Genomic DNA, 26,622 nt, shown 5'->3' with positions numbered 1-26,622 from the left:
GAGAAGGAAAGGTTAAAACGAAGTAAGCTTTATCAGAAAGGTCTATACAAATACACCAGTAAACCCTCAAAGTAATGCTGATCTGAGTCCTCTATCAAAATAAACACCACATTTCTTTCATTCTATTGTGTACACATAGCAAAAATATAGCAGGAAAGACTTCCTGTTTTCAGCTTAAACCTCTAGGGCTAGGGCTTGAGCATGCTCTGTTTGCTCCTCTCTCCCTCCCTTTTCACTCCTCCTTTCTCTGCTCTAATCTGAGCCCAGAGCTATGAGTGAGCAGGGAGAGGCTCAGGCAGGAAGTGATGTCACACCAAGCTAATATGGCAGCTGCTATCCTAAACAGAGAGAGCTTCTAGAGCTGGTTACCCAGGTATGGTAAAGCATTCTGCAGAATAAATATAGTCTTATAACGTGCACTATTGTGGCTAATCTATTGACAATAAACTGCCTCTGTAGCTTTCCTTCTCCTTTAAAGGGGAAATTCACTGCTGCGTTAACTATTAGTATGTTATGTTAGTAACCAGATAGCAACTGACTTTCCAAACTGAAGAGCTGCTATACAAAAAGCTAAACAAAAAATAAAAAAAACTTAGGTAAAATGTAACCCTGATTCTTTGATAATTTATTTTCTGCCACATCTAATTTGGAAATATTAAATGTGAATGATCAGGTTTCAGTGCTTGAAACTTTTTGATCCCCTTGAGTTTTTTTACTATATTTTTGCAAGTATTTTCTTTCTAGTTTCTCTGTCTCTTTTTCCCACTGTCCTCATCCTGTTTAGCTTTTTCACTCTGTCCCTCATGCTTGTGTCTACTGGCAGGGATCACGCATTTATCACCCCACATGTAAATACTCTAATTAGCAAGGTGTCCTCTCTAGCGATGGGACATGTCAGTCAATAAACTGTTTGTTTTTTTTCCCCCATGGTACAGAAAATGCTAAGAAAAAAAAATCTTAAATTCTTACTTCATATTTGGTTTTGAGCCTTTTAGCAAAATATTATTAATACTAATGGCAATTAATCATGCTTTCCCAGATCCGGTCCTTATTGACACAGGAATGAATGTTGTGAGTATCCAGTGGAACCACTGTGGGAGTGTCTTGGCCATTGCAGGATCCCAGAGAGCGGCCTCTCAGGACAAGGATATTAATATTGTTCAGTTCTATACACCCTTTGGGGAGGTATGTTCAAGTAATTATTGAAGACAAGAATCCATTTTTTTATAAAATGATTTCCTCTTTCTCTGTAATAATAAAACTGTACCTTATACTTGATCCAGACTAAGACATAATTAATCCTTACTAGAAGAAAAACCAGTCTATTGGGTCTATTTTATGTTTATAAGATTTTCTAGTAGACTTAAAGTATGAAGATCCAAATTACGGAAAGATCTCTTATTCAGAAAGCCCCAGGTCCCGAGCATTCTGGATAACAGGTCCTGTACCTGCATTGTAGAACAATATTGATATTGAAAGCCCTCCCTTATGTTTCAGAAGTGGTTCACCTTTAGTAAGGCCAGACGAGGAGATTTGGGGAGATTTTGTCGCCTGGCGACTTATCGCCACGTCTTTTATGCGACTATCTCCCCGAACTGCCTCAGCGTCTTTTCCGCATAGGCTAGAATGAAAAGTCGACTGCGCTAATGCACACGTGGCGATGCGTTTTCAATAGTCGCCCAAAGTTGCCTCACTGAGGCAACTTTGGGCGACTATTGAAAACGCATCGCCGCGTGTGCATTAGCGCAGGCGATTTTGCGCTCTAGCCTATGGGGAAAAGACGCTGAGGCAGTTCGTGGAGATAGTCGCATAAAAGACGTGGCGATAAGTCGCCAGGCGACAAAATCTCCCCGAATCTCCTCGTCTGGCCTTACCCTTAGGGTAAGGGCACATCTGGCGATTCGGGGAGATTTAGTCTCCTCTTCTTTGGGGCGCCGGCTATAATGAAAAGATTCACAAGGAAACTTTGGGCGACTCCCGAATACAAAGTGCTGCTTGTGCTATGCCGCAGGCGTTTTATCATTATAGCCGGCGGAAGACGGGAAAGCCGTTTGGGGAGATTAGTCGCCCCAAAGAAGAGGCGATTAGTCACCAGGTGACTAAATCATCATTTTCATTGTTTATTTTGTATATATTTTTTTAATGATTTGCCTTCTTCTTCTGACTCTTTGCAGCTTTTAAATGGTCGTCTCTGACCCCTTCTGAATAGCAAATGCTCTGTAAGGCTACAAATGTATTGTTACTGCTACTTTTTATTCCTCATCTTTCTATTCAGTCCCACTCCTATTCCAGTCTCTTATGCAAATCAGTCATTGGTTGCTAGGGTAATTTGGACCCTAGCTACCAGATTGCTTAAAATGAAAACTGGAGGGCTGCTGAATAAAAAGCTAAATAACTCAAAAACCTTTAATTAAAAAATGAAAACCAATTGCAAATTGTCTCAGAATGTCACTCTCTACATCATACTAAAAGTTATATCAAAAGTGAATAATCAAGTAATGGCAATGTCCCTAAATTAAACTAGGGATGGGAAACCTGCATTTTCTTAAATGTTACTGAAGAGTACAAAATGTTTCAGATTCTGAATTATTTTTGGATTCCAGGGAAAACACTGCATACTGGGAAAATATGTCCGATTACACTAATATTTTTGCAAGAGGGGCTAATCTCCTGTTAATGCTTCCTCATGTGCAATAATTTAAATTGCCGGTGGAAATACATATACGTTGCTAAGTCAACAGAATTTGCCTCATGAGAAAACTTTGGGCGAGTTAGTGGCGCGTATGTTTTTCCCTCCTGGTGTGTCATTGTTTTAAGATTTAGACTTTCTTCTACAGGACTTTTATGCCATTCCCTGTCATTCCTATATTTGTTTAAATGAATGCCTTCCTTTACCTGACTTTTTTAGCATCTGCGCACACTAAAGGTTCCTGGCAAGCAGATTACAGCTGTTTCATGGGAAGGTGGAGGTTTGCGGATTGGGCTGGCTGTGGATTCATTTATATACTTTGCAAATATCAGACCAGATTACAAGGTAAGGAGAGCAATGCATGTTACGCCTCCTTGGCAATTATGGGGGTTGTAGAGCAAGACTTTTAGTTCTTAAAGGGATCCTGTCATCGGAAAACATGTTTTTTTTCTAAAATGCATCAGTTAATAGTGCTACTCCAGCAGAATTCTGCACTGAAATCCATTTCTCAAAAGAGCAAACAGATTTTTTTATATTCAATTTTGAAATCTGACATGGGGCTAGACATTTTGGCAATTTCCCACCTGCCCCTGGTCACGTGACTTGTGCCTGCACTTTAGGAGAGAAATGCTTTCTGGCAGGCTGCTGTTTTTCCTTCTCAATGTAATTGAATGTGTCTCAGTGAGACATGGGTTCTTACTATTGAGTGCTGTTCTTAGATCTACCAGGCAGCTGTTATCTTGTGTTAGGGAGCTGTTATCTGTTTACCTTCCCATTGTTCTTTTGTTTGGCTGCTGGGGGGGGGGAAGGGAGGGGTGATATCACTCCAACTTGCAGTAAAGAGTGATTGAAGTTTATCAGAGCACAAGTCACATGACTTGGGGCAGCTGGGAAATTTACAATATGTCTAGCCCCATGTCAGATTTCAAAATTGAATATAAAAAAATCTGTTTGCTCTTTTGAGAAATGGATTTCAGTGCAGAATTCTGCAGGAGCAGCACTATTAACTGATTCATTTTGAATTTTTTTTTCCCCATGACAGTATCCCTTTAAAGGATAAGTAAATCTTTAAAATAAGTGAATGTAAAATTGATGAGAGGGCTATTCTAAGAACGTTTGCAATTTACATTCATTATTTATTTTCTTTTTTTTCTCAAGATATTAAGGGATACATGTGCTGTTAATATGAATACATTTTTGTTACAACAGCGCCACCCGGTTGGTCAATTTCCCACCATTCTGACCACCAAGTAGTCAACGTTCATTCATATTAACAGCACACGTATCCCTTAATATCTTGGGAAAATAAGAAAAGAAATAATGAATGTAAATTCAAAAGTTCTTAGAATAGCACCCTCAGCAATTGTACATTCACTTATTTTAAAAGTTTTTTATGTTCTATAATGTCCAGCCAATTATATGTTAACATAGCTTTCGGGTAACTATATGTAGGACTAATGGATGGTCATTTATGAATGTTTGGATATGCAGTTACAGACTGGAAGTATTTTGCTCCAATCACCGGACGCATATTTTGGTTACAGACAGGCATCTGTCACGTTATAATTATTATCGTTATGTTAATCTTCAGCAGGTAGAATAACGGGAGCAAATTTCTTATTTGTTGTTATGCATTTTTGCACTAGAATAAAATTACCCAGTGTTGCCATTTTTGCTGTTTATTAATTGAAAGATTATTGTATTTGCCTATGTACACAGCGGGTAATTTGTTTACTCTGTGAACTAACCCAATGTAGTTGAATGTTTTTTAAATAAGTAACTTGCTATCCTTCTTTCTTTCTGGTAGTGGGGCTACTGTTCTAACACAGTGGTTTATGCGTGTACCAGGCCAGACCGTCCAGAGTACTGCGTTGTCTTCTGGGACACCAAAAACAATGAGAAATATGTGAAATATGTGAAGAGCTTAATGTCCGTTACCACATGTGGGGATTTCTGCATCTTAGCAACCAAAGCAGATGAAAGTCAACAGCAGGTAAAAAATGGGCAATCATTGTGTTTGCTTGGGCCTATTTAAAGGGATCCTGTCATTGGAAAACATGTTTTTTTCAAAACACATCAGTTAATAGTGCTACTCCAGCAGAATTCTGCACTGAAATCCATTTCTCAAAAGAGCAAACAGATTTTTTTATATTCAATTTTGAAATCTGACATGGGGCTAGACATATTGTCAATTTCCCAGCTGCACCTGGTCATGTGACTTGTGCCTGCACTTTAGGAGAGAAATGCTTTCTGGCAGGCTGCTGTTTTTCCTTCTCAATGTAACTGAATGTGTCTCAGTGAGACATGGGTTTTTACTATTGAGTGCTGTTCTTAGAACTACCAGGCAGCTGTTATCTTGTGTTAGGGAGCTGCTATCTGGTTACCTTCCCATTGTTCTTTTGTTTGGCTGCTGGGGGGGGGAAGGGAGGGGGTGATATCACTGTAACTTGCAGTACGGCAGTAAAGAGTGATTGAAGTTTATCAGAGCACAAGTCACATGACTTGGGGCAGCTGGGAAATTGACAACATGTCTAGCCCCATGTCAGATTTCAAAATTGAATATAAAAAAATCGGTTTGCTCTTTTGAGAAATGGATTTCAGTGCAGAATTCTGCTGGAGCAGCACTATTAACTGATTCATTTTGAAATTTTTTTTTTCCCATGACAGTATCCCTTTAAGCTGCCACTATGCTCTTACATGATTACAGCTACTAGTTTGAGGCTATATTTCTACATTTTATGTTGAGTATTCGTATCCTGACAACCCTTCTGTATAATTTTTAAAATCGAATATGTTGTAAAATAGGGATGCACCGAATCCAGGATTCAGCCTTTTTCAGCAGGATTCAGGATTAGCCGAATCCTCTGCCAGACTGAAACGGATTCCGAGTCCTAATTTGCATATGCAAATTAGGGTGGGGAGGGAAATCTTGCAACTTTTTGTTGCAAAACAAGGAAGTAAAAAATGTTTACCCCTTCCCACCCCTAATTTGCATATGCAAGTTAGTAGGGATGCACCGAATCCACTATTTTGGATTCAGCCGAACCCCTGAATCCTTTGCGAAAGATTCCGCCGAATACCGAACCGAATCGGAATTTGCATATGCAAATTAGGGGTGGGAAGAGGAAAACATTTTTTACTTCCATGTTTTGTGACAAAAAGTCATGCGCTTTCCCTCCCCACCCCTAATTTGCATATGGTTTGGCCGGGCAGAAGGATTCAGACGAATCCTCCTGAAAAAGGCCAAATCCTGAACCGCATCCTGGATACTGTGCAACCCTACAAATTAGGATTCGGTTCGGTATTCACCCGAATCTTTCGCGAAGGATTCGGCGGGTCAGCCCAATCCAAAATAGTGGATTGGGTGCATCTCCATTGTAAAATGTGTCATTTAAGTCACCCTCTCAGGAAAAAGGGCTCCTTTACAAATGCAAGTGCAAATCGCTGTAATGTCACCAAAAGGTGCTTGCTTAAAGTCAGTTAACAGAGGTACCAGTTCATCCTGCTTTCATGTGCAAGGTGTAGGTATAGGATCCGTTATCCGGAAACCCATTATCCAGAAAGCTCCAAATCACAGAAAGGCTGTCTCCCATAGACCCTATTTTAGCCAAATAATCCAGATTTTTAAAATTGATTTCCTTTCCCTGTGTAATAATTAAACAGTTACTAGTACTCGATCCCAATTAAGATATAATATATAATCCTTATTGGAAGCAGAACCAGCCTATTGGGTTTATTTAATGTTTATAGAATTTTCTAGTAGACTTAAGGTATGAAGATCCAAATTATGAAAATATTCACTATCTGTAAAGCCCCAGGTCCCAAGCATTCTGCATAACAGGATAACAGGTCCCATACCTGTATAGGGCATTAAGGAGGTTAAGACATGCAACTCAGTGAATCGCCCACTAATACTGTTATTGTTGCTGCGTGGCTCCAAAAGTGACTCGAATCAGAACATAAGTTGCAACTTGTGTATCGTTTAACCAAAGCAGACGTATCTTTGCCCTGCATTGGTACTTAACATGCTAGTTTTCAGCATATTATGAATGCACCCTCTATTATGCTGGAATTCTGAGGGGAAATGCTACATTTTGTGTATAAAAACAAAAAAGTTTTTTCACGTTTTCATTCAGAATTGAGCCTTTATATGTCATTACAAACATATTCCAGGGGTAGGAATAAGTTGTGCAATAATGTTTAAATTAGGGATGCACCAAATCCAGGATTCGGTTTGCGATTCGGCCTTTTTCAGCAGATTCGGATTCGGCCGAAACCTTCTGACAGGCCGAACCGAATTCAAATCTGAATTTGCATATGCAAATTAGTGGCGAGGAGAGAAATAGCGTGACTTTTTGTCACAAAACAAGGAAGTAAAAAAAACCCCTTCCTACCTCTAATTAGCATATGCAAACTCTGATTCGGTTCCGTATTCGGCCGAATCTTTGCAAAGGATTCGGCGGAATCCAAAATAGTGGATTCGTTGCATCCCTTAGTTTAAATACAGGTATGGGACCTGTTATCCAGAATGCTTGGGACCTAGGGGTTTCCAGACAATGGCTCTTTTTGTAATTTGGATCTTCATACCTTAAATCGACTAGAAAATAGTTTAAACATTAAATAAACCCAATAGGCTGGTTTTGACTGCAAAAAGGATTAATTATATCTTAGTTTGGATCACATACAATGTACTGTTTTATTTAAAAAAAAAAAAAGGGAATAAGTTTTAAAAATGTTGATTATTTGGATAAAATAGAATCTATGGGATGGCCTTAATTTGGAGCTTTCCAGATAATGGGTGTCCTGATAACCGATCCCATACCTGTATTGATCTGTGAAACATCTGAAACTTAGTGATAACTTCTACTGGAATTCAGTAATGTACAATATCTGGAAAATCATTAAATATGATTCCATATTAATATAGGATAATAATAAAAAGTAAATATTTCACAATATGCTGAACCCTAAGGTGGCTGTTCATAACAAAATCACCAAACAAGTGTATATGGGCCCATTTTTGTCACCCAATAATCAAATCATCACCCAGAACCTACTGAGACATCTTGAAAGAGGACCACATGAATGTGCCGATATACTTTTTATCCCACAGGATTTTCAAACCTGCCTGATATTTGAACGATTTAATATCAATGGGCAGATACACAGTAAGACAAACTGCCGACTTGGTCTGAAGGGGCTGAATAGGCAGCTTAAACCTGTCACCCAGACATAAAAAGCTGTATAATAAAAGTCCTTTTCAAATTAAACATGAAATCCAAATTCTTTTTTTTTATTATTAAAGTATTCATAGCTGTTGTAAACTCATTTAAACATCTCAGCTGTCAATCAAATATTGTCTGCCCCTCCTCTATGCCTTAGGCAATTACTTTCCATTCAGCACTTCCTACATGTCACTGCTCTCCCCACATCCCCCCGTTCGCGTCACCATTTAATTGTGTAACCAGTACATGGGGATGGACATCAGGTCCCCCATTCTGGTGCACAAACAAGATTCTGAGATGATACAAGACTTGTCTTAATAACAGTGTCCACAAAATGACTCCTGCCTGCTTGTTATAATTATGAAGTCCCAGACTGAAGGAAACAAGGTTCAACTAATTTATATTGTGTAATTAAAGTTTATTTTGCTTGACTAATTTGATAAAATAGGATTTGGAATAATTTTTTGGGGTGACGGGTCCCCTTTAAATCTACCCGTGTATGGCGACTTTACTACTTTATATATTACATAAAATGTCTTTTATACTCGTACAAATTGCATTTTTAAACATTATATCTGTTTTTCTGTTCTGCTTTCAGGATGACCGAGAGACCGAAGTAAATGGGGCAACGGTAAGACCCTGTCATGTATTGATCTATACCTCCCAACTGTCCCGTCTTTTGCGGGACAGTCCTGATTTTGACCGCTCAACCCGCAGTCCTGGATTGTTACTGACTTTCTCTTTAATCTCCTACACTGAACAGCCAGAAAAAGATACCAGGTAAGGACCAGTAACATCAAATTTATTTTTTTTAAATTCGTTAGTATACAAGGAAAAAAAACCCCAGACAAATTAAACTTTGAAATCGCTAAGTCTTTGTTAAGAAATAACTTACTGAAACTCTGCTTGCTCTCCTCTTCAGAAAAGGCCAGTGGCCGACGATCCATCGTGCGGCGCTTAATTTCTCCTCCTCCTATAAGGAAGGCAGGGAGGAGAAATTGAGTGCTGAACGATGAATCACCGGATCTCCTTTTCTGAAGACGGGCGCAATCAGAGTTTCAATAAGTTATTTCTTAACAAAGTTTAATTTGTCTTTGTGTTTTTTTTTTCCTTTGCACTTTAAAAAAATTTGATGTTACTGGTCCTTTAATTAGCTTACGGCAGAGAGCCCAGAATATGTGGCAGGTGCACTTAGATATGTTTGTAATAATTTAAGATAAGCAAAGGAACAATTGTAACAATTTAAGATAAGCAGGTCTCTTGGGGAAACGGTGACTTGCAGCTTAAAGGGCAATTCACCTTCATTAACAAAACTATAAAAACACATGAAAACCACAGAAATGTATTCAAACTTTCATAACCTGTCACATTTTGTAAAATGAACATGGTAATTAGGGGGTGTGGCCACAACAATGGGCGTGATCAAAAAAAATTTGCCTCACTCCGCGCAACAAATCTTTTTGTGCCTCTTTCTATTTCCAAAATGTTGGGAAGTATGCAGAGTATGTATTGTACATATTTTATATATGTGGGGTTAGAGAAAACAACTTGTTGATTGTACTAGTTGGGTGATGATATATTGGTAACTTAGTGCAAGGAGACAAGGAGGTAAGCTCCTGCAAATAACTTTCCTCTCCAACATTGGTGTCGCTGTGCTTGTCACAATCGGTTTTATGACTATAATTCACAGATAAATAGTTAAACTCTACGGGGTAATTCACAAAAGTAGAGAGAGCTCATTTTTGGACTAAACATGATGGTAAACTGGTGTAAACTTTCCCCATATTCACAAACAGAAATCCTAAATTCCGGCTTAACCGCCGCTTTTCATATTTTAGTGAAAGAAAGACAGTTTACAGACACTTTTATGAATTTGTCTTTTAAACGACATAAAAATGGCGCAAAAACGACATTTTCTCCCGACATTTTAAAAATGGAATAAAGCTCAGTGTAACTCTTCCCCATGTATCGGATCAATTCTAAGATAACTTGTTCTGCTTTGGTTCTCCCAATTCTTCATTTCACACCTCTTGTAGGTGCCCCATTGGGGAATTATTATCATATTAATAAGGATCAGCATTTTATAGATGGGGCGTAAGTTTCTGTCTAATGGCGGCCATAGACGCAAAGATCCTATCGTACGAATCGATGATTCGTACGATTTTCGGACCGTGTGTGGAGAGTCCCGACATTTTTCGTCCGGCGGAGATCGTTCGTTTGGTTGATCGGACAGGTTCGATTTTGTCCCGACCGATCCCGCCGGAGCCCATTGTGCTCTCATCGTAATCTGATCTTAAACGGTCAGATTACCCCCGATATAGCCATGCCCGTTAGTGGCATATCTGGGAAAGATCGTCTCGTTTGGCGATGTCGCCAAACGAGCAAATCTTTTCGTCTATGGGCACCTTAACTCTATAGGTGTAAAAGCCTCATGAACAAAACAAGTAAAAAAATGGTTAAACAAAAAAAGTGTATTTTATATGTTAACTCACACTTGCATTATTTTACTAGTTTTAGCTCAATGAATGAGTCAATATTAGCAATTTGAGTGAATATATTATCTAAAGGAAAAGTAAAGTCTCCCAGCAATATTTTTTAGTTTTAGCAGTAGACACTTGACCTAAGATAATAAAACATATTTCTCATACAAATCCCCATATTATGCAAAATAGAATTTCTTGTATTTACACACTTATATCTTGATACAGAAGTTGAATTACACAAATGTGTTGGCAGATTGAAAATGCCTGAAAAAAATGATGTATAATTTTCCTAAGTAAAATAAACCCCCTACCCAAAAAATTCCAATTTGATGGCTGACTAACCGGTGTATAAAGGCCTAAAGACAAATTCAGAAAAAATGTCTATAAAGTTTCGTGCTAAAGACAAAGGGGGGAATTCACAAAAGTGGAGACCAATTTTTGGAGTAAAAGTGGTGATAAACTGGTGTAAAATACTTTCTCCGTTTTCACTAACAGAAATCCGCCTAAAATCGGACTCAACCGCCACTAATTTTTTAGTGAAAGAAAGACAGTTTACAGACACTTTTATGAATTTGTCTTTTAAACGACATAAAAATGGAGCAAAAACGACATTTTAAACATTTTCCCCTGACATTTTAAAAATAGAGGAAAAGCTCAGTGTCAGATCAATTCTAAGATGATTTGCTCTGCTTTCGTTCTCCCGATTCTTCATTTCACACCTCTTGTAGGAGCCCCATTGGGGAATTATTATCATACTAGACATTAAGCCCGTTAAATTAACGGGCGCTAGAGCATATGTAGTCAAACATTTATAAAAACCCATTTTAGAGTTTAAATTCGCCACAGACGGTCCGTGGGGCACATGCGCAGTAGCGCAATCCCACGGACACAAGGACTGGACGCAGACACTTCAACTTTATTATATAGGATAGGATATTATATAGGATAGGATATTATATAGGATATATATATATATATATATATATATATATATATATAGTATAGGTGCGACACACACATACAGCACTGCTTCCCTATCATCTGGCCCAGGGAGCGTCGGAACTACAACTCTCACAGTACAGCACTAAATGTGATAGAAAACATGAGCACGTCCTGCCTCAGAACACAGTAACGTGCCGCCGGTGCCCCTTCAGCCTGTGGCAGAGACTATTTGCCGCACAGTTTGATGCACTGCATGACGGTGCCAGGGCCCAATCCCCACCCGCTTCACTAATCGCCCCACCTACCTAACAGAGCCGAAGGCACCGGAACCGACGGGGGTGAGACGCTGGTACCGCTCCGGCACTTCCCACAACGTCTTGTTCAGCTCTTGCTTGTAGAATCCAACGCACCCGCTCATCTTGTCCGGACCTGTAAGCACAGAGCCGCTGCTGGGAGGAAGGGAGGAGTCGGGAAAGGAGGGAGGAGCCAGGGGCGGAGGAACGGCAGGTGGATGGATAGCGCGTTGCCAGTGCCTAATACCATATTACGGTTTGACTGCAGTTCTCAGCGCCGCCTCCCCGCACTGCCTGTCTTAATTACAGCTCAAACAAACTCCTGTGGGGTTGCAGGTCACAGCTCAGGCCATTTTTGTGTGCGGTCCGTGGGGCACATGCGCAGTAGCGCAATCCCACGGACACAGGGACTGGACGCAGAGACACTTCAACTTTATTATATAGGATCAATAAGGATCAGCATTTTATAGTCCAAGTACACGTTTCTGTCTAACCCTATAGGTGTAAAAGCCTCATTAACAAAACAAGTAAACACCAATTAAACAAAAAAAGTGTATTTTAAACGTAAAAAGTTTTTTTAAAAAAAACTTGTATTGTTTTACTAGTTTTATCTTAATGAATGAAGCAATATTTGCAATGAGTGCTAAAGCATGAGTGAATCTAAAGGAAAAGTAAAGCCTCCCAGGCAATTTTTTAGTTTTAGGAGCAATTAGACACTTGAATTAAGATAATAAAACATTTCTGATACAAATCTTTTTTATTATGCAAAATAGCATTTTGTTTGTATTTAGATCCTTATATCTTGTTGCAGAAGTGGAATTATGCACACATGTAAGCAGATTTAGTAAAAATGACTTTCCTAGGTAAAATAACCTCCTCCCCCTGGAAATTCCAAATTGATGGATGACTGACAGGTTTAGTAAGAGCTAAAGACAAATTCAAGAAAAATGTCGTTAAAATGTCATGCGAAAGACCCAATCTGAAAACTGTCTGTTTAAAGGACAAATCCACTTTTATTTCATCTCAATTTCACCACTTTTGCGAATTCCCCCCTATGACTGACTATTTTGATAGATATTCATGTTTAACACCCAGCAGAGACAATTACTGCAATATTGCAATTTCCTACAGGAGTCTTTTTAACAACCAATATATGTTTCTGTTCTGCATCCATGGGCACATTTACAGCCTCATATTCCAATAAATATTTCAGAATCGTTAAACCCATCCGTGTCTATTTAGGAATCTATCCAACTGCTCCCTGGAACAAAATATTCTCTGAAACCAAAGTTTAGAGAAGAGTCAGCTTTTCCATTTTTAAAACGGCAACAGAGAGGGGCTTATACATACAGAATTGTATTAAAGGAACACAGAAAGCTGAAGCGATTCTCACACTCTGTACAGGTATGGGATCCGTTATCCGGTGACCCCTTATCCAGAAAGCTCCAAACTTCAGAAAGGCCATCTTCAAATAATACAAATTTTTAAAAATTATTCTCTGTAATAATAAAACAGTAGCTTGTACTTGATCCCAACTCAGATATAATTAATCCTTATTGGAAGCAAAAACAGCCTATTGGGTTTATTTAATGTTTATATGATTTTCAAGTAGACTTAAGGTATGAAGATCCAAATTACGGAAAGATCCATTATCTGGAAAGCTCCAGTTCCCTAGCATTCTGGATAACAGGTCCCATACCTGTACTAGATAATGAGATTGAAAATACTGCAGCTGAGTATAGAGTCCTGCAGCGGGTCGGGTACCTGCGGCTTACCCGCAAATACCTGCAGTTCTCCGGGTTTGCCGTTCGTGGGTCGAGACGCGGGTCTTCTCAATAGCGAGTTTTACACCTTTTTTCTGACTACGCCTACTTCTAAAGATGTCACTTCCGGTTTACAATGACAGCACTTCCTGTTTTACTCCTTTTTTTCTGATCACGCCTACTACAAATGATGTCACTTCTGGTCCAAGTGTCCCTAGCAACCATGCACAGATTTGAATAAGAGACTGGAATATGAATGGGAGAGGCCTGAATAGAAAGATAATAAAAACTAGCAATAACAATATGTTTGTAGCTTTACAGAGCATTTGCTTTTTAGATGAGGTCATTGACCCCCATTAGAAAGCTGGAAAGAAGGAGGCAAATAATTAAAAAAAAAAAAAAAGAAAGAAAGAAAAAGAAAAAATGAAGACCAATTGAAAAATTGCTTACAATTAGCCATTCTATAACATAAGTAAAACCACCCCTTTACCTTTTAATTATGTGGTAGAATGTCCTATACTTAACTACTTTTTAATTTGTCTCCATTTTTCTTACAATTTCTATAGTCTTTAAATTGTCTTCTACGGCAAGGCTACAATCTAATTATTTCTACTTTTTTATTACTACTTTTTCTATTCAGTCCCTCTCCTATTTATAGTCTAGTTTCTCATTTAAATTTCCCATTAGGGGCAAGTCAACTCCAGATTAAAAAATTGTCTAATAAAAGAAAACATCATTCTAAGCGACTTTCCGATATACATCCATTATAAATGTTCTATGGTTTTTAAATCATTTGTACAGGTATGGGACCTGTTATCCAGAATGCTCGGGACCTGGGATTTTCCAGATAACGGATCTTTCCGTAATTTGGGTCTTCATGCCTTAAGTCTACTAGAAATTCATTTAAACATTAAATAAACCCAATAGGCTGGTTTTGCTTCCAATAAGGATTAATTATATCTTAGTTGGGATCAAGTACAAGCTACTGTTTTATTATTACAGAGAAAAAGGAAATCATTTTTAAAAATTTGGATTATTTGGATAAAATGGAGTCTATGGGAGATTCCGTAATTCGGAGCATTCTGGATATCGGGTTTCCGGATAAGGGATCCTATACCTGTATATGTATCGCTATCGAAAGCAGTTGTTTGTCCCTGTTTATTCTTAGCCCCGATGGCTCAGACTACTGAAACAATGTAAGACAAGGCGGTTGATTAACAGACCTGACTTTGCTTCTGGGGAACTAAGACTTTTGCAACATTGTTTAAAAAGTTCATTATTTATTTTTTTAGATTCCAAGATATTAAGGGAACCATGTACTGTTAACATAAATTAATTTTGTTACAGCACCACCTGCTGGTCATTTTCTGACCAGTCTGACCACCAAGTAGTTAAGGGAGAGGCTGCTCTGATGTTCTTCTGTTTAGGAAAACATTAGAAACCTTTCTCAAATCTTTCAGCAGAAGTACGACAGCAGCCTCGTTCTTTCTCTTTACTTCTTCCTTGACTACTTGGTGGTCAGAATGGTCTAAAAATGACCAACAGGTGGTGTTGTAACAAAATGCATTCATATTAACAGTAAATGTATCCTTTAATATTCTTGAATCTAAAAAAAATAAATAATGAATGTACATTGCAAAAGTGCTTAGAATAGCCCCCTCATTAATTTTATATTCACAATTCTTTAAGGTTTACTTACCCTTTAAAGGCACACCATCCCTTTAAAGGTAAGTAAGCCTTATCAGAAAGGTCCATCTAAATATACCAGTAAACCCCCAAAGTAGTGCTGCTCTGAGTCCCCTGGCAAAAGAAACACTGCATTTCTTTCCTTCTATTGTGTACTCATGGGCTTCTGTATCAGACTTCCTGCCCTCAGCTTAAACCTCATTGCCCTGGGCGTGAGCATGCTCAGTTTGCTCCTCTTCCTCCCCCCCTCCCTTCTCTACTGTAATCTGAGCCCAGAGCAGGGAGAGATTCAGGCAGGAACTGATGTCACACCACATTAATACTGCAGCTCCTATCCTAAACAACAGAGAGTTTCTAGAGCTTTTTACTCAGGTATGGTAAAACATTCTACAGAATAAATATAGCATTCTAGCTTGCACTATTGCAGCTAATCTATTGGCAATAAAATGCCTCCGTAGCTTTCCTTCTCCTTTAACATGTTCTCTTTCAATATTAACAACATTTCTTGTTTTTTTTTTTTGCAGTACGTGTTGGTGTTGTGCAATTCTATTGGGACTCCCCTTGATTCAAAATACATTGACCTAGGTAAGCAATAATCGATTTTAACGGTAATAGCAGGGCTGCTTGGTGTATTGGAAAACATGACTGTATTTGGCTTATAGGGAGAATATACTGACCAGTAATGGGTTTTGGAAATAAAATTATATATATGTGATATTTCCTGCACGATACAACAGTGCCCACATTCTGTTATTTTAAATGTAGTGTTGAAATATGACCTCTGGGGGCAGTTTTCTACAGGATGAAATACATTTTACTGCACTGAAGGGAGAGGAATGGCATCTTTTACATAATGAAATGTCAATATAGGCAAATAAATACATTTACATTTATTGAACAGAAAGATTTTAGGAAACTAATAGCGGTATGGGACCTGTTATCCGGAATGCTCAGGACTTGGGTTTTTACCGGATAATGGATTTTTCATAATTTGGATCTTCATACCTTAAAGGGGCTGCTCACCTTTGAGATAACTTTTAATATGATGTAGAGAATGATATTCTAAGACAATTTGCAATTGGTTTTAATTTTTTATTATTTAAGGTTTTTGCGTTATTTAGCTTTTTATTCAGCAGTTCTTAAATTTGCATTTTAAGCAATCTGGTAGCTAGGGTCCAAATTCCCCTAGCAACCATGCATTCATTTGCATTTGCGGGAATATGAGTTGCTTAGAATTAGCCATTCTATAGTATACTAAAAGTTACCTTAAAGAAGAACCATCCCTTTAAGTCTACTAGAAAATCATGTAAACATTAAATAAACCCAATAAGGATTAATTATATCTTAGTTGGGGTCAAGTACAAGCTGCTGTTTTATTATTACACAGAAAATGGCAATATTTTTTTAAAATAAAGATTATTTGGATAAAATGGAGTCGGGGCATCCTGGATAACTGGTTTCCAGATAATGGATCCCATACTTGTATCTAGGGATGCACTGAATCCACTATTTTGGATTCGTCCCAGCCCCCGAATCCTTTGCGAAGGATTCGGCCGAATCCCGGTTGAATCCCGAAACCGAATCCTGGATTTGGTGCATCCCTACTTGTATCTCATAGCCTGCAACTGCAGTTTGGCTAAAGCTGGGCACATGGTTCAAATGTTAAAGGGGAACTATCACGAAAATGAAAATGTAATACTAGCTTCAGCATACTGAAATAAAAAACTTTCTAAAAACAATCAAATAAATTTTCTGCATTGTTTCTGAAATAATCAAGTTTATCTTCACTATTCCTCTCTCAGCATCTGTTTCTCCTCATTCTCTCTTCATTCAGGAGTTGGGTGTCAAATGAATGATCCAATATATCTTATAGTTGGAGGGGGGCTTATTTTTTCTAGAAGATGTATTAAAGCTCACTCAATTAAAATCACCAGACATCATGTCTCTCTAACATGCAGGGTTTGTGCAAAAGGCAGTTATTTTGTTAGATTTTGTTTCTACTGGAATCAGTTATTTGAGTAACAGAGAAACAGATGCTGAGAGAGGAATAGTGAATGTAACACTATTTTGGGCTATACAGGTCACACAGGGTTGATGTCCAGCTAGTGATTAGAGCATGGGTTATATGTGACTAGAACACTTAAGGCAGGGCCTTCACTTAAGGTGGCCATAGACGTACAGATCCGCTCGTTTGGCAAAGTCGCCAAACGAGCGGATCTCTCCCCAATATGGCCACATTGAGGTGGGCGATATCGGGCTGATCCGATCAGACGGGATTTTTTGACCTGCTCGATCTGGCCGACTTTTGGCCAGATCTCGATCGGGGAGCCTGTTGGATGGCCCCTCAACACGGGCCAATAAACTGCAGACTCTGTCTGTCAGCAGCTTTTATCGGCCCGTGTATATGGGACTTAAGTGGACGAATAAAGGTGTGGTGTAGTGCAACTACAACTTCCACAGGCTACTGAGCAATAAAAATATAAAAAGAATGGAAGCCAGGAGGTTCTTGCAGTGAAAACAAAGGGTAACCGTTTACATCAGAGACTAATGGTCCACAGGGTTACTTACTAAGCATTGAGGCATATGCAGATTAACATCAGCAGGCTAGGACAGGTGGATGAGACAGCTGCTGAGAATGTGTCTCCCCTGAGGATGTAGTTGTTAGGGAATAATCCAAAGACCGGAGATCATTGAGGTAGAAAGTTGAGGAAGTTTATTAATTATATAATAAACATACATGAGCGTCGTGGGTTCTGTACAGAGTATAACACAGAACTCCAGAACAAAGAAAAGACCACACATTATATACCCTTCGAGAGAGGAACTTCAATGGGGATGGCCTCTCTAAGGAGGATAGGTATCTGTCATAGTGTCTCAGTGTGCAATTATCTAGTGTTAGCTAGTTATGTGAACGAGAAGGGAGTAACACAGTGGGAGAGCTTCAAGGCCAGGGCACCTGGTAGAAGAAAAAGGATAACATAACAGACTACTGATAAGAACCTTCTCGGATGGCACACTGTCTCCTGGGTAGTCTTGAAACAGTTCCTAGAAGGGCCCCATGGGCACTTTGAAACTGCTCAGTCCACCATGGAGGGGTGCTTAGGAATGTGAGGGTCCATACAGGGCCTGCAAGACTTTTCCTTCCACATAGTCAAGTAGTAAAACAGACCTCCAGGCAGATTTACCTTATAAGTGGTGTGGATCCCACCCAGTGGAGTGGTCAGGGAGAAGAATCTAAGCCTAATACCCTATCCACTGTGGTTCCTTCACTGTAGGCAAATCTTACAGCCTGGGAAGCTACTCCCTGCTACACCTCCTTGATGGAGCACAAAGCTGCTCTTTCTCACTCTTTTCACTATCTTATTCTCCTAGAAAGTACTATTACAGATCTAATACTGTCTCTAACTGGCCTTGTTCACGGGGTCCCTGCTCCCCGACTTGTACACTAGAGGTATTGGTTAATCTAGGGCAAAATGGCTTTACTGGGCCTTGGTGTACCCAGGCTCAATGGGCACATCCAGATGGTTAGGTTACCAGGAGCCAAAGAGGAAGATCCACCCCTTTTCAAACACTGTATTAGAGTGTGACAGGAAGTGGTTATAACACCTCTTGGCCAGTATGAGATAGGTGAATGTTGAACTAGATACATGCTTTTGCACAGCAACTAGGGAAATGAGGAAGAGGTAGGGATTTAAAGCCATAAGGGCACATTAACCCTATGGGTCCCTATATGAATATAAACTTGTTTATTTCAGAAACAATGCAGACTTTTTAATTGATTGTATTTAGAAAGTTTCTTACTTCAGTACGAGCAAGCTTACAGTCATATGAAAAAGTTTGGGAACCCCTCACAGCCTGTATAATAATAATAATTATTATTATAATAATTTACTCCACTTTCAACAAAAAAGATAACAGTGGTATGTCTTTCATTTCTCAGGATAGTACTGGGGTGTTTTTAGTGAAGCAGTATTAAGTTGTATGAATTTAAATCAAATGTGAAAAACTGTCTGTGCAAAAATTGGGTAATTTTGCTAATTTGAATGCATGTAACTGCTCAATACTGATTACTGGCAACACCAAATTGGTTGGATTAGCTCATCAAGCCTTGAACTTCATAGGCAGGTGTGTCCAATCATGAGAAAATGTATTTAAGGTGGCCAATTGCAAGTTGTGCTTCTGTTTGACTCTCCTGAAGAGTGACAGCATGGGATCCTCAAAGCAACTCTCAAAAGATCTGAAAACAAAGATTGTTCAGTATCAAGGTTTAGGGGAAGGCTACAAAAAGCTATTTCAGAGGTTTAAACTGTCAGTTTCAACTGTAAGAAATGTAATCAGGAAATGGAAGGCCACAGGCACAGTTCTGGCAGGCCAAGAAAAATACAGGAGCGGCATATGCGGAGGATTGTGAGAATGGTTACAGACAACCCAAAGATCACCTCCAAAGACCTGCAAGAACATCTTGCTGCAGATGGTGTATCTGTACATCGTTCTACAATTCAGTGCAATTTGCACAAAGAACATCTCTATGGCAGGGGGATGAGAGAGAAGCCCTTTCTGCACTCACGCCACAAATAGTCACTTGTTGTATGCAAAAGCTCATTTAGACACGCCACAGTCATTTTGGAACAAAGTGCTTTGGCACAAAAATATAGTTATTTGGTCATAACAAAAAGCGCTTTGCATGGTGGAAGAAGAACACCACATTCCAAGAAAAACACCTGCTACCTACTGTTGAATTTGATAGAGGTCCCATCATGCTGTGGGGCTGTGTGACTAGTTCAGGGACTACTGGGGCCCTTGTTAAAGTCGAGGGTCGGATGAATTCAACCCAATATCAACAAACTCTTCAGGATAATGTTCAAGCATCAGTCACAAAGTTGAAGTTAAGCTGCAGGGGTTGGATATTCCAACAAGACAATGACCCTAAATACACTTGGAAATCTACAAAGACATTTATGCAGAGGGAGAAGTACAATATTCTGGAATGGCCCCCCAATTTGAATATCAAGGAAAATTTATGGGATTATTTGAAGCAGACTGTCCATGCTCGGCAGCCATCAAATTTAACTAAACTGGAGAGAATTTGTATGGACGAATGGTCAAAAATACCCACCTCCAGAATCCAGACACTCATCAAAGGCTATAGGAGGAGTTTGCAAAAGGAGCTCAACTAAGTATTCAAGTAATATCTCTGTTGGGGCGCCCAAATTTATGCACCTGTCTAATTTTGTTATGATGTATATTGCATATTTTCTGTTAATCCAATAAACTTTATGTCACTGCTGAAATACTACTTTTTCCATAAGGCATGTTATATATTAAAAGGAATTTGCTACTTTTAAAGCTCAGCCAATTGGTAAACAAAACTCCAAAAAATTAACAGGGGTTCCAAAACTTTTTCATATGAGTGTATATTACGTTTTCATTTTCAGGATTTACTCCAAGTGCTCCAAGTGCTGACATCAAGGAGCTGCATTGGTGGCACCTGAAAAGCAGACGGCAAACATTAGGGGGCTCTTGGAAACATTGAAAGCCTCTCAACAGTCGTGATGTTATCTTCATTTTACAGACGTTACTTTTTAATTTCCAGCACAATAACAAAAATAGGGAAAAGTGAAAAATAGGAAAATATCTATGGAATGTACACAGTGGATTTTGTATCTGCTATAAAAGTGTATGAGTCCTGACAGCACCTGTAACTGGTCTTTGCATATCTTTGTTACTGTACAGACACTGTGCATACAGGAAAGTATTCCTATTAAATCACTAGCTGGGTCACTACTCTCCTTTTTTTCTACATAATGCCCCAAAACAGTAGCAGCCTTTCAGATGTGAGAGTTCAGACATTAAATCTATCAGGTTCCTCTGAAAGTAAACACTTGCAATATACACAGATACCCAAAAGCCTCCTCAATTCATACAACTCATCTTAACAAATGGACCTTTCATTGCCTTATGGTAAACACAGCCAAATGTTCAACATTTGTCTCCTTTATACTCCTCCTGCAAAATTCCTTTTTCTCCTTCAGCTGCCAGAATGTGACGCTCCTCACTGACACTGGAAACTAGACCTCTGTATATCTGTGAAAAGCAAATATGGCTCTGCTTGTTTTTCTCTCCAGATGCTACAAACCAATTTGTTTTTCAGTTACAAATGCTATATATATATATATATATATATATATATATATATATATATATATATATTTTTTGCTTGAAGGTTGATTATAGACAGTAATTAAGTTAATGATGACAGATAGCACATAGGATTTGGACTAACCACATATTAATGGAGTATGAGGGTTTATATATAGGGATGCACGATGAGTAGAGCCACGAGAGGGGGTGTATATGATATATTAGTAATAGATATTCCAGTAGGGCACCAGAGCGGGCAGCATCTATTAAACAGCACCCAGCTAATTACAACATAACTTGGAAGATGGAGTTTACACACTACTTAGAGAGAGTGGGAAGACTATTTATTGTAGGGGTACACATAGCTAAGTTTGTAGCATTAGGGGGCAACAAGTGAAGTAGCAGGAAGCGTTACAGTCAGGAACTTTTAGACATCCTCAAAGAATGTTACATCTGTGACACTGGTAACAAAGTTATAAATTTGAGTACAAATAATCAGCATATTGTTACAAAATAGTTATTAAGGAACAGTGCCCTGATGTATTGGTTTTATAATTGTTTTAGACTTGTTTTAACATTGTATCTAATTTAAATATATTGTTAGATTTAACTGTAATGCATATCTTATAACGTAGTGCAATGGATTTGTGATTTTCTAGTATAATTGGAGTCGCTCTGGTTCTGACGAGTAATAAACGTCATAGCTACCATTGTTTCCCGCCAGGTTGTGTGTATATAAGGCATGTTTTCTGTAGAATGAATACTTTGAGAAAGGCCTCGGAGAGGCCGAAACGTTAGTCATCTGTTCTAATAAATATTTTTTTTTTTTAATAGTAACTTTTTATTGAGTTTTCATTAACAACAAGAAGGAAGGAAGTAAAGAAGGAAGGAAGAAGAAGGTAGACATGATAGGATATAAAGACAGTTCGCAATAGACTTATTTAGTCATTGTTGCAGGAGAATCCAACCAAGGAGACCATATTTTATCACATTTCTGTGGACAGCCCCTGGCAATATATGTTAACTTATAAAGTTCCAGCTGGGAATTAATAAGATCAATCCATTGTTTAATCGTAGGAGGAGTTGGTCCCATCCAGTGTAGGGCTACCGTTTTTCTGGCATAGAACAAAAGCGCTCTCATCAATAATCTTGAGTGGATTCTGGGAACCAGAGCATCCGTTATGCCAAGTAGGCAGGTAGCTGGGTTAAGAACTCTAATAAATATTTTTAATTTTACTTAAGACCTGTGAGTGCAGATTCCATATATATATATATATATATATATATATATATATAGATGGATATATATATATATATATATATATATATATATATATATATATATATATATAGATGGATATATAGTGGATAATGTACCCCCTACTGTAATTTATAAAGATATTATGTTACCGAGGAGTTATGTGACCATATAAAAGCACGAGGCCGCAGGCCGAGTGCTTTTATACAGGTCACATAACTCCGAGGTGACTTAATATCTTTATAAATTTTCAGTGGGGGGTACATTATTCATTATAATCTACAATTTCTGGGTTCAGTTTGTACTTTCTGACGAGTTCTTTGCTTTTTAAATTATGCCATACTTTAGTATATTTAGCTGGGTACCTTTATTTCTTCTTGCTATGGTCATGTCACATGTGTGTTGCAGCTGGGATGTAGTTCTTTCCTTTTTTTCTTCACAGGATTCCTCTCCATTTTTGCGCCCCCCCCTCTGCATTACCAAAGTCTCCTCCCCTTTGTATACACTACCTGGAGTCTCTCTCACCCTCCCTTTACATTATCTAAGTCTCGCTCCGCCTACCATCCACTCTGAAGGCTAGCTCCCGCACTGTGTGACATTTTCTTTCACTGCATCACAGACGGGTGAAGGCAAGGGAAGGAGGCGGAGCGAGTCTTCAGAGAGTGGACGGGAGGTGGAGCGAGACTTTGGAAGGGTGAGGGAGGGGGAGCGAGACTTCAGATAGTTGATGCGAGGGGGAGTGAAAATGGAGAAGAGAAACGTTAGTGAGGCAGCTGCAGATTTTTTACTGGAGTGAGATCTGCTATGAAGGAAAGAGAAGCCGAAGGGAGGGGGTGGAGCGCGTTGTGGGAGGTAAGCAAATGCAGAGCCGAAAGCTATAGTGGTGGGAAGGTCGGGTAGAGGCGATGGCAGCAGCTGCGAGTGCTGTCCCTTTAAGTTTATAAACGGCGCGTTCTGGCGTCAGAACGCGCCGTTTATAAGGATATAATTTACAGTCTGGTCCCATTGGGAAATGACCAGACTGTAGATTATATATATATAATTCCACTGGTATTGGTTAGTAACAGCACTCACGCTATATTCTCTTCTTTAACTGTCTGTGGTGCACGTCCCATTGAGGTTTTCCGGTCTTCCCTCGTTATATACAGATGCAAAGATGGACAGCACTCACAAATATTATGCAAAAGCTTGTATTAAAGTGAAAAAAACATATACATCACCATGTACACAATATGTAGCGACGTTTCGAGCCAATATAGGCTCTTTCTCAAGCCATGTGAACAATGGTTTAAAATCCACCAAATCTATACAGGTTTTTAAAGTCCATCAGAGGAAGTGACATAACGATTCTTCCATTTGCCTTGTACAGGGCTGTCACCACACCTGCTGTATAGAATAATTAGATAGACGTTTGTAACATGTATAAAGTAACACATTGTATATTTCCCTAGTTACATAGTATACCGTCTATCTCTCATAAAAACAGATACAAGTTATAATCTTTATTCAATCCCTTAGGATGTAACGAATTTAATTTTTTTATCCACCATACTTCTCTTTGCTTAAGTTTCAGTTCACGATCACCCCCTCTTCTCAGTGGGGGCACTGTCTCTAATATTGTGAACCTAAGCTGTTCAGCTGTATGCCCTTTCTCCCTAAAATGCTTAGAAAGTGGTAATGCCATATTGCCTGTATTGATGGTAGATCTATGTTGAGAGATACGTGACTTCACTTTCTGTATCGTCTCTCCAACATAGATCTTCCCACAGGGGCATACTATAGCGTATATCGCATATTGCGAGTTACATGTGTAGTATCCCCTCATGTGATATACCTCCCCCGTTTCTGGGTGTTCAAATGACTTCCCCTTTATCACATAACGGCATTGCTTACAATTAAGGCATGGGTACATGCCACAATTTCTCACTCCGAGGCCCGTGTTCTTCAATCCTATTCCCTTAGGTACTTTTGTACTAGTTACTTGTGATCTAATGGTTCTACCTCTCCTATAAGATGTAAGGGGGGGGGCAGCACAAACTCTTCCACCATGGGATATGCCCTGCGAAGCAGATACCAATGCTTCACTAGTATCTCATTTACTTTTCTACTAGAGTCACCATACTGGGTAACAAAAGTGATCCTCGAGTTCTTCCTTTTCTTTTTCTCTCTACTCTGAGACAGACTCCTCTCCGCTTTGTCTAGTACTCGTGTGGGATAACCCCTTTGTTTAAATTTGTTCCTCATCTGTTGTACCTGGGTATCCCTAACCTGTGGGTCACTGACTAGTCTCTGAACTCTTGTCAATTGACTAATGGGTATCGCCTCCTTTGTATGTATAGGGTGAAAACTATTGAAATGTAAAATTTGATTCCGGTCAGTCGGTTTGGAAAAAAGCTTAGTCTGTAGTCCCTTCTCCCTATACACCATTACATCCAAAAAAGAGATCTCTTTCTGATTGTGTACTAGAGAAAACTTTATCGACCAATGAAGTCTATTGAGTCATTCGTGGAACCGCGATAAAGAATCTAGGTCACCCCGCCATAGCACAAAGACATCATCGATGTACCTCCACCATGCACAACAATGTTCCTGGTAGAGGTCATCCAGATATATGTGCAACTGTTCAAGCCAAACCATAAAGGTATTGGCGTATGACGGGGCGACGTTCGATCCCATCGCGGTTCCACGCAACTGTAGATAAAAAACATCCTGAAAGGTAAAGTAATTCATCCTCAATATGATCCCCAATATCTGAAGAAAAAATTCAATTTGTGCATCCTGATACTGTCCACTTCCTCGTAACATCCATTCACAGGCCCTAATACCCTCATCGTGAGGGATAGAGGTATAAAGACTGGACACATCTAGTGTGGCCAGTATAACATTATCCTCATCCTGTATATTCAGACCATCCAGTCTTTCCAAAAAATGTCCACTGTCCCTTACATAGGATACAGTGTTTCTAACCAAAGGTCCTAGGACCCTGTCCAATAAGACCGCCATTGGGCAAAAGACCGAATCAATTCCAGACACAATCGGTCGGCCCGGCGGATTGACAGGGTCCTTGTGGATCTTGGGCAACGTATACAATGTGGGTGTACGTGGAAAGGACACTATCAGAAATGTTTTCAGTTCCTCCGAAATTATTTGGTTGTCAACCATAGTTGTTAACACCTGCTCTATTCTCTTCACAATGTCGGGTAAGGGATCCCTGTCCAGAACTTTATAGACCTCGCCATCCCCCAACTGTCCTTTGATCTCATTTACATAATATGCAGTATCCATGATCACAATCGCACCCCCCTTATCAGAGGGTTTGACTGTGATCCTGGTATCCTCCATTAGACTATGTAAAGCCTCCCTTTCATGTTTAGTAATATTCGATACCATGCTAGGAGAATCGAGCTCCTGCTGATACAGTGACTCAAGATCTTGTTGTATTTGTTTTATATATGTCTCTACAGCTGAGTAGGATGTAGGTGGAACAAACCCACTTTTGCTGCGTAGACCAAACTGTTTGGGGGTAAGTTCAAAAGTCTCACCAGTAATCGGTGCTTGGATGTCCATGGTAGAAAAGTGTACCTTCAAACGTAAAGTTCGATAGAATCTGTAAAGATCCACATCCATCTGAAAACGATCCACAGGTGATGCCACACAATAATTCAAACCCTTCCCCAAAACTGAAATCTGTGCATCTGTCAACGGAATAGAAGAAATGTTAAAAATCACTTGTTCCCTCTCTTCCCCTGTCTGCTCCTTGGCGGCATTGCTTTCCGTTTGTTTGATCCGTCTGTGCTTCCTCCCGCCCCTACGTCCTCTGTTTCGTCTAAAAAAGACCTTGTATCCACTTTATTGGTCTCACTTGTTTCTTCCAACTGTAATGATCTCTCCAAACCCCGTGGTACACTCAGGCTACGTGTATTTACTCTGACTCTCCCATCAGAGTTATTCCACTGATAAACACGACCTCTCTCATAGTCAACGACATCTCTGTCATACTTCAATCTTTTCTGTTTTTTCAAATCAGTAAGATCAGATGCGGTGCTTCCCGCTGCTAATTGTTCCCCCACTGTCTGCATTTCCTTCTTAACCACATCCAATTCCTTGGTAATAAATTCAACCGTTAAGGTCATAATATCATA

General features: G+C 39.2%; 1 protein-coding gene across 1 annotated transcript in view; it reads left to right on the top strand.

Moving 5' to 3' along the window:
• The window catches only part of wdr35.S (WD repeat domain 35 S homeolog), a 76,217-nt gene that overhangs the window by 8,607 nt on the left and 40,988 nt on the right, over nt 1–26,622 (top strand). Inside the window, exons 8-12 of the mRNA XM_018265957.2 lie at nt 1,040–1,185; nt 2,909–3,034; nt 4,497–4,682; nt 8,513–8,545; nt 15,606–15,666. Of these exons, the coding sequence (XP_018121446.1) occupies nt 1,040–1,185; nt 2,909–3,034; nt 4,497–4,682; nt 8,513–8,545; nt 15,606–15,666 (552 nt within the window). The remainder of the gene's footprint in view (nt 1–1,039; nt 1,186–2,908; nt 3,035–4,496; nt 4,683–8,512; nt 8,546–15,605; nt 15,667–26,622) is intronic.

The sequence above is a fragment of the Xenopus laevis genome, chromosome 5S (genome assembly GCF_017654675.1).
Source record: "Xenopus laevis strain J_2021 chromosome 5S, Xenopus_laevis_v10.1, whole genome shotgun sequence".
NCBI classification, from domain to species: domain Eukaryota; kingdom Metazoa; phylum Chordata; class Amphibia; order Anura; family Pipidae; genus Xenopus; species Xenopus laevis.
This window is presented reverse-complemented; position numbering and strand designations above follow the sequence as displayed.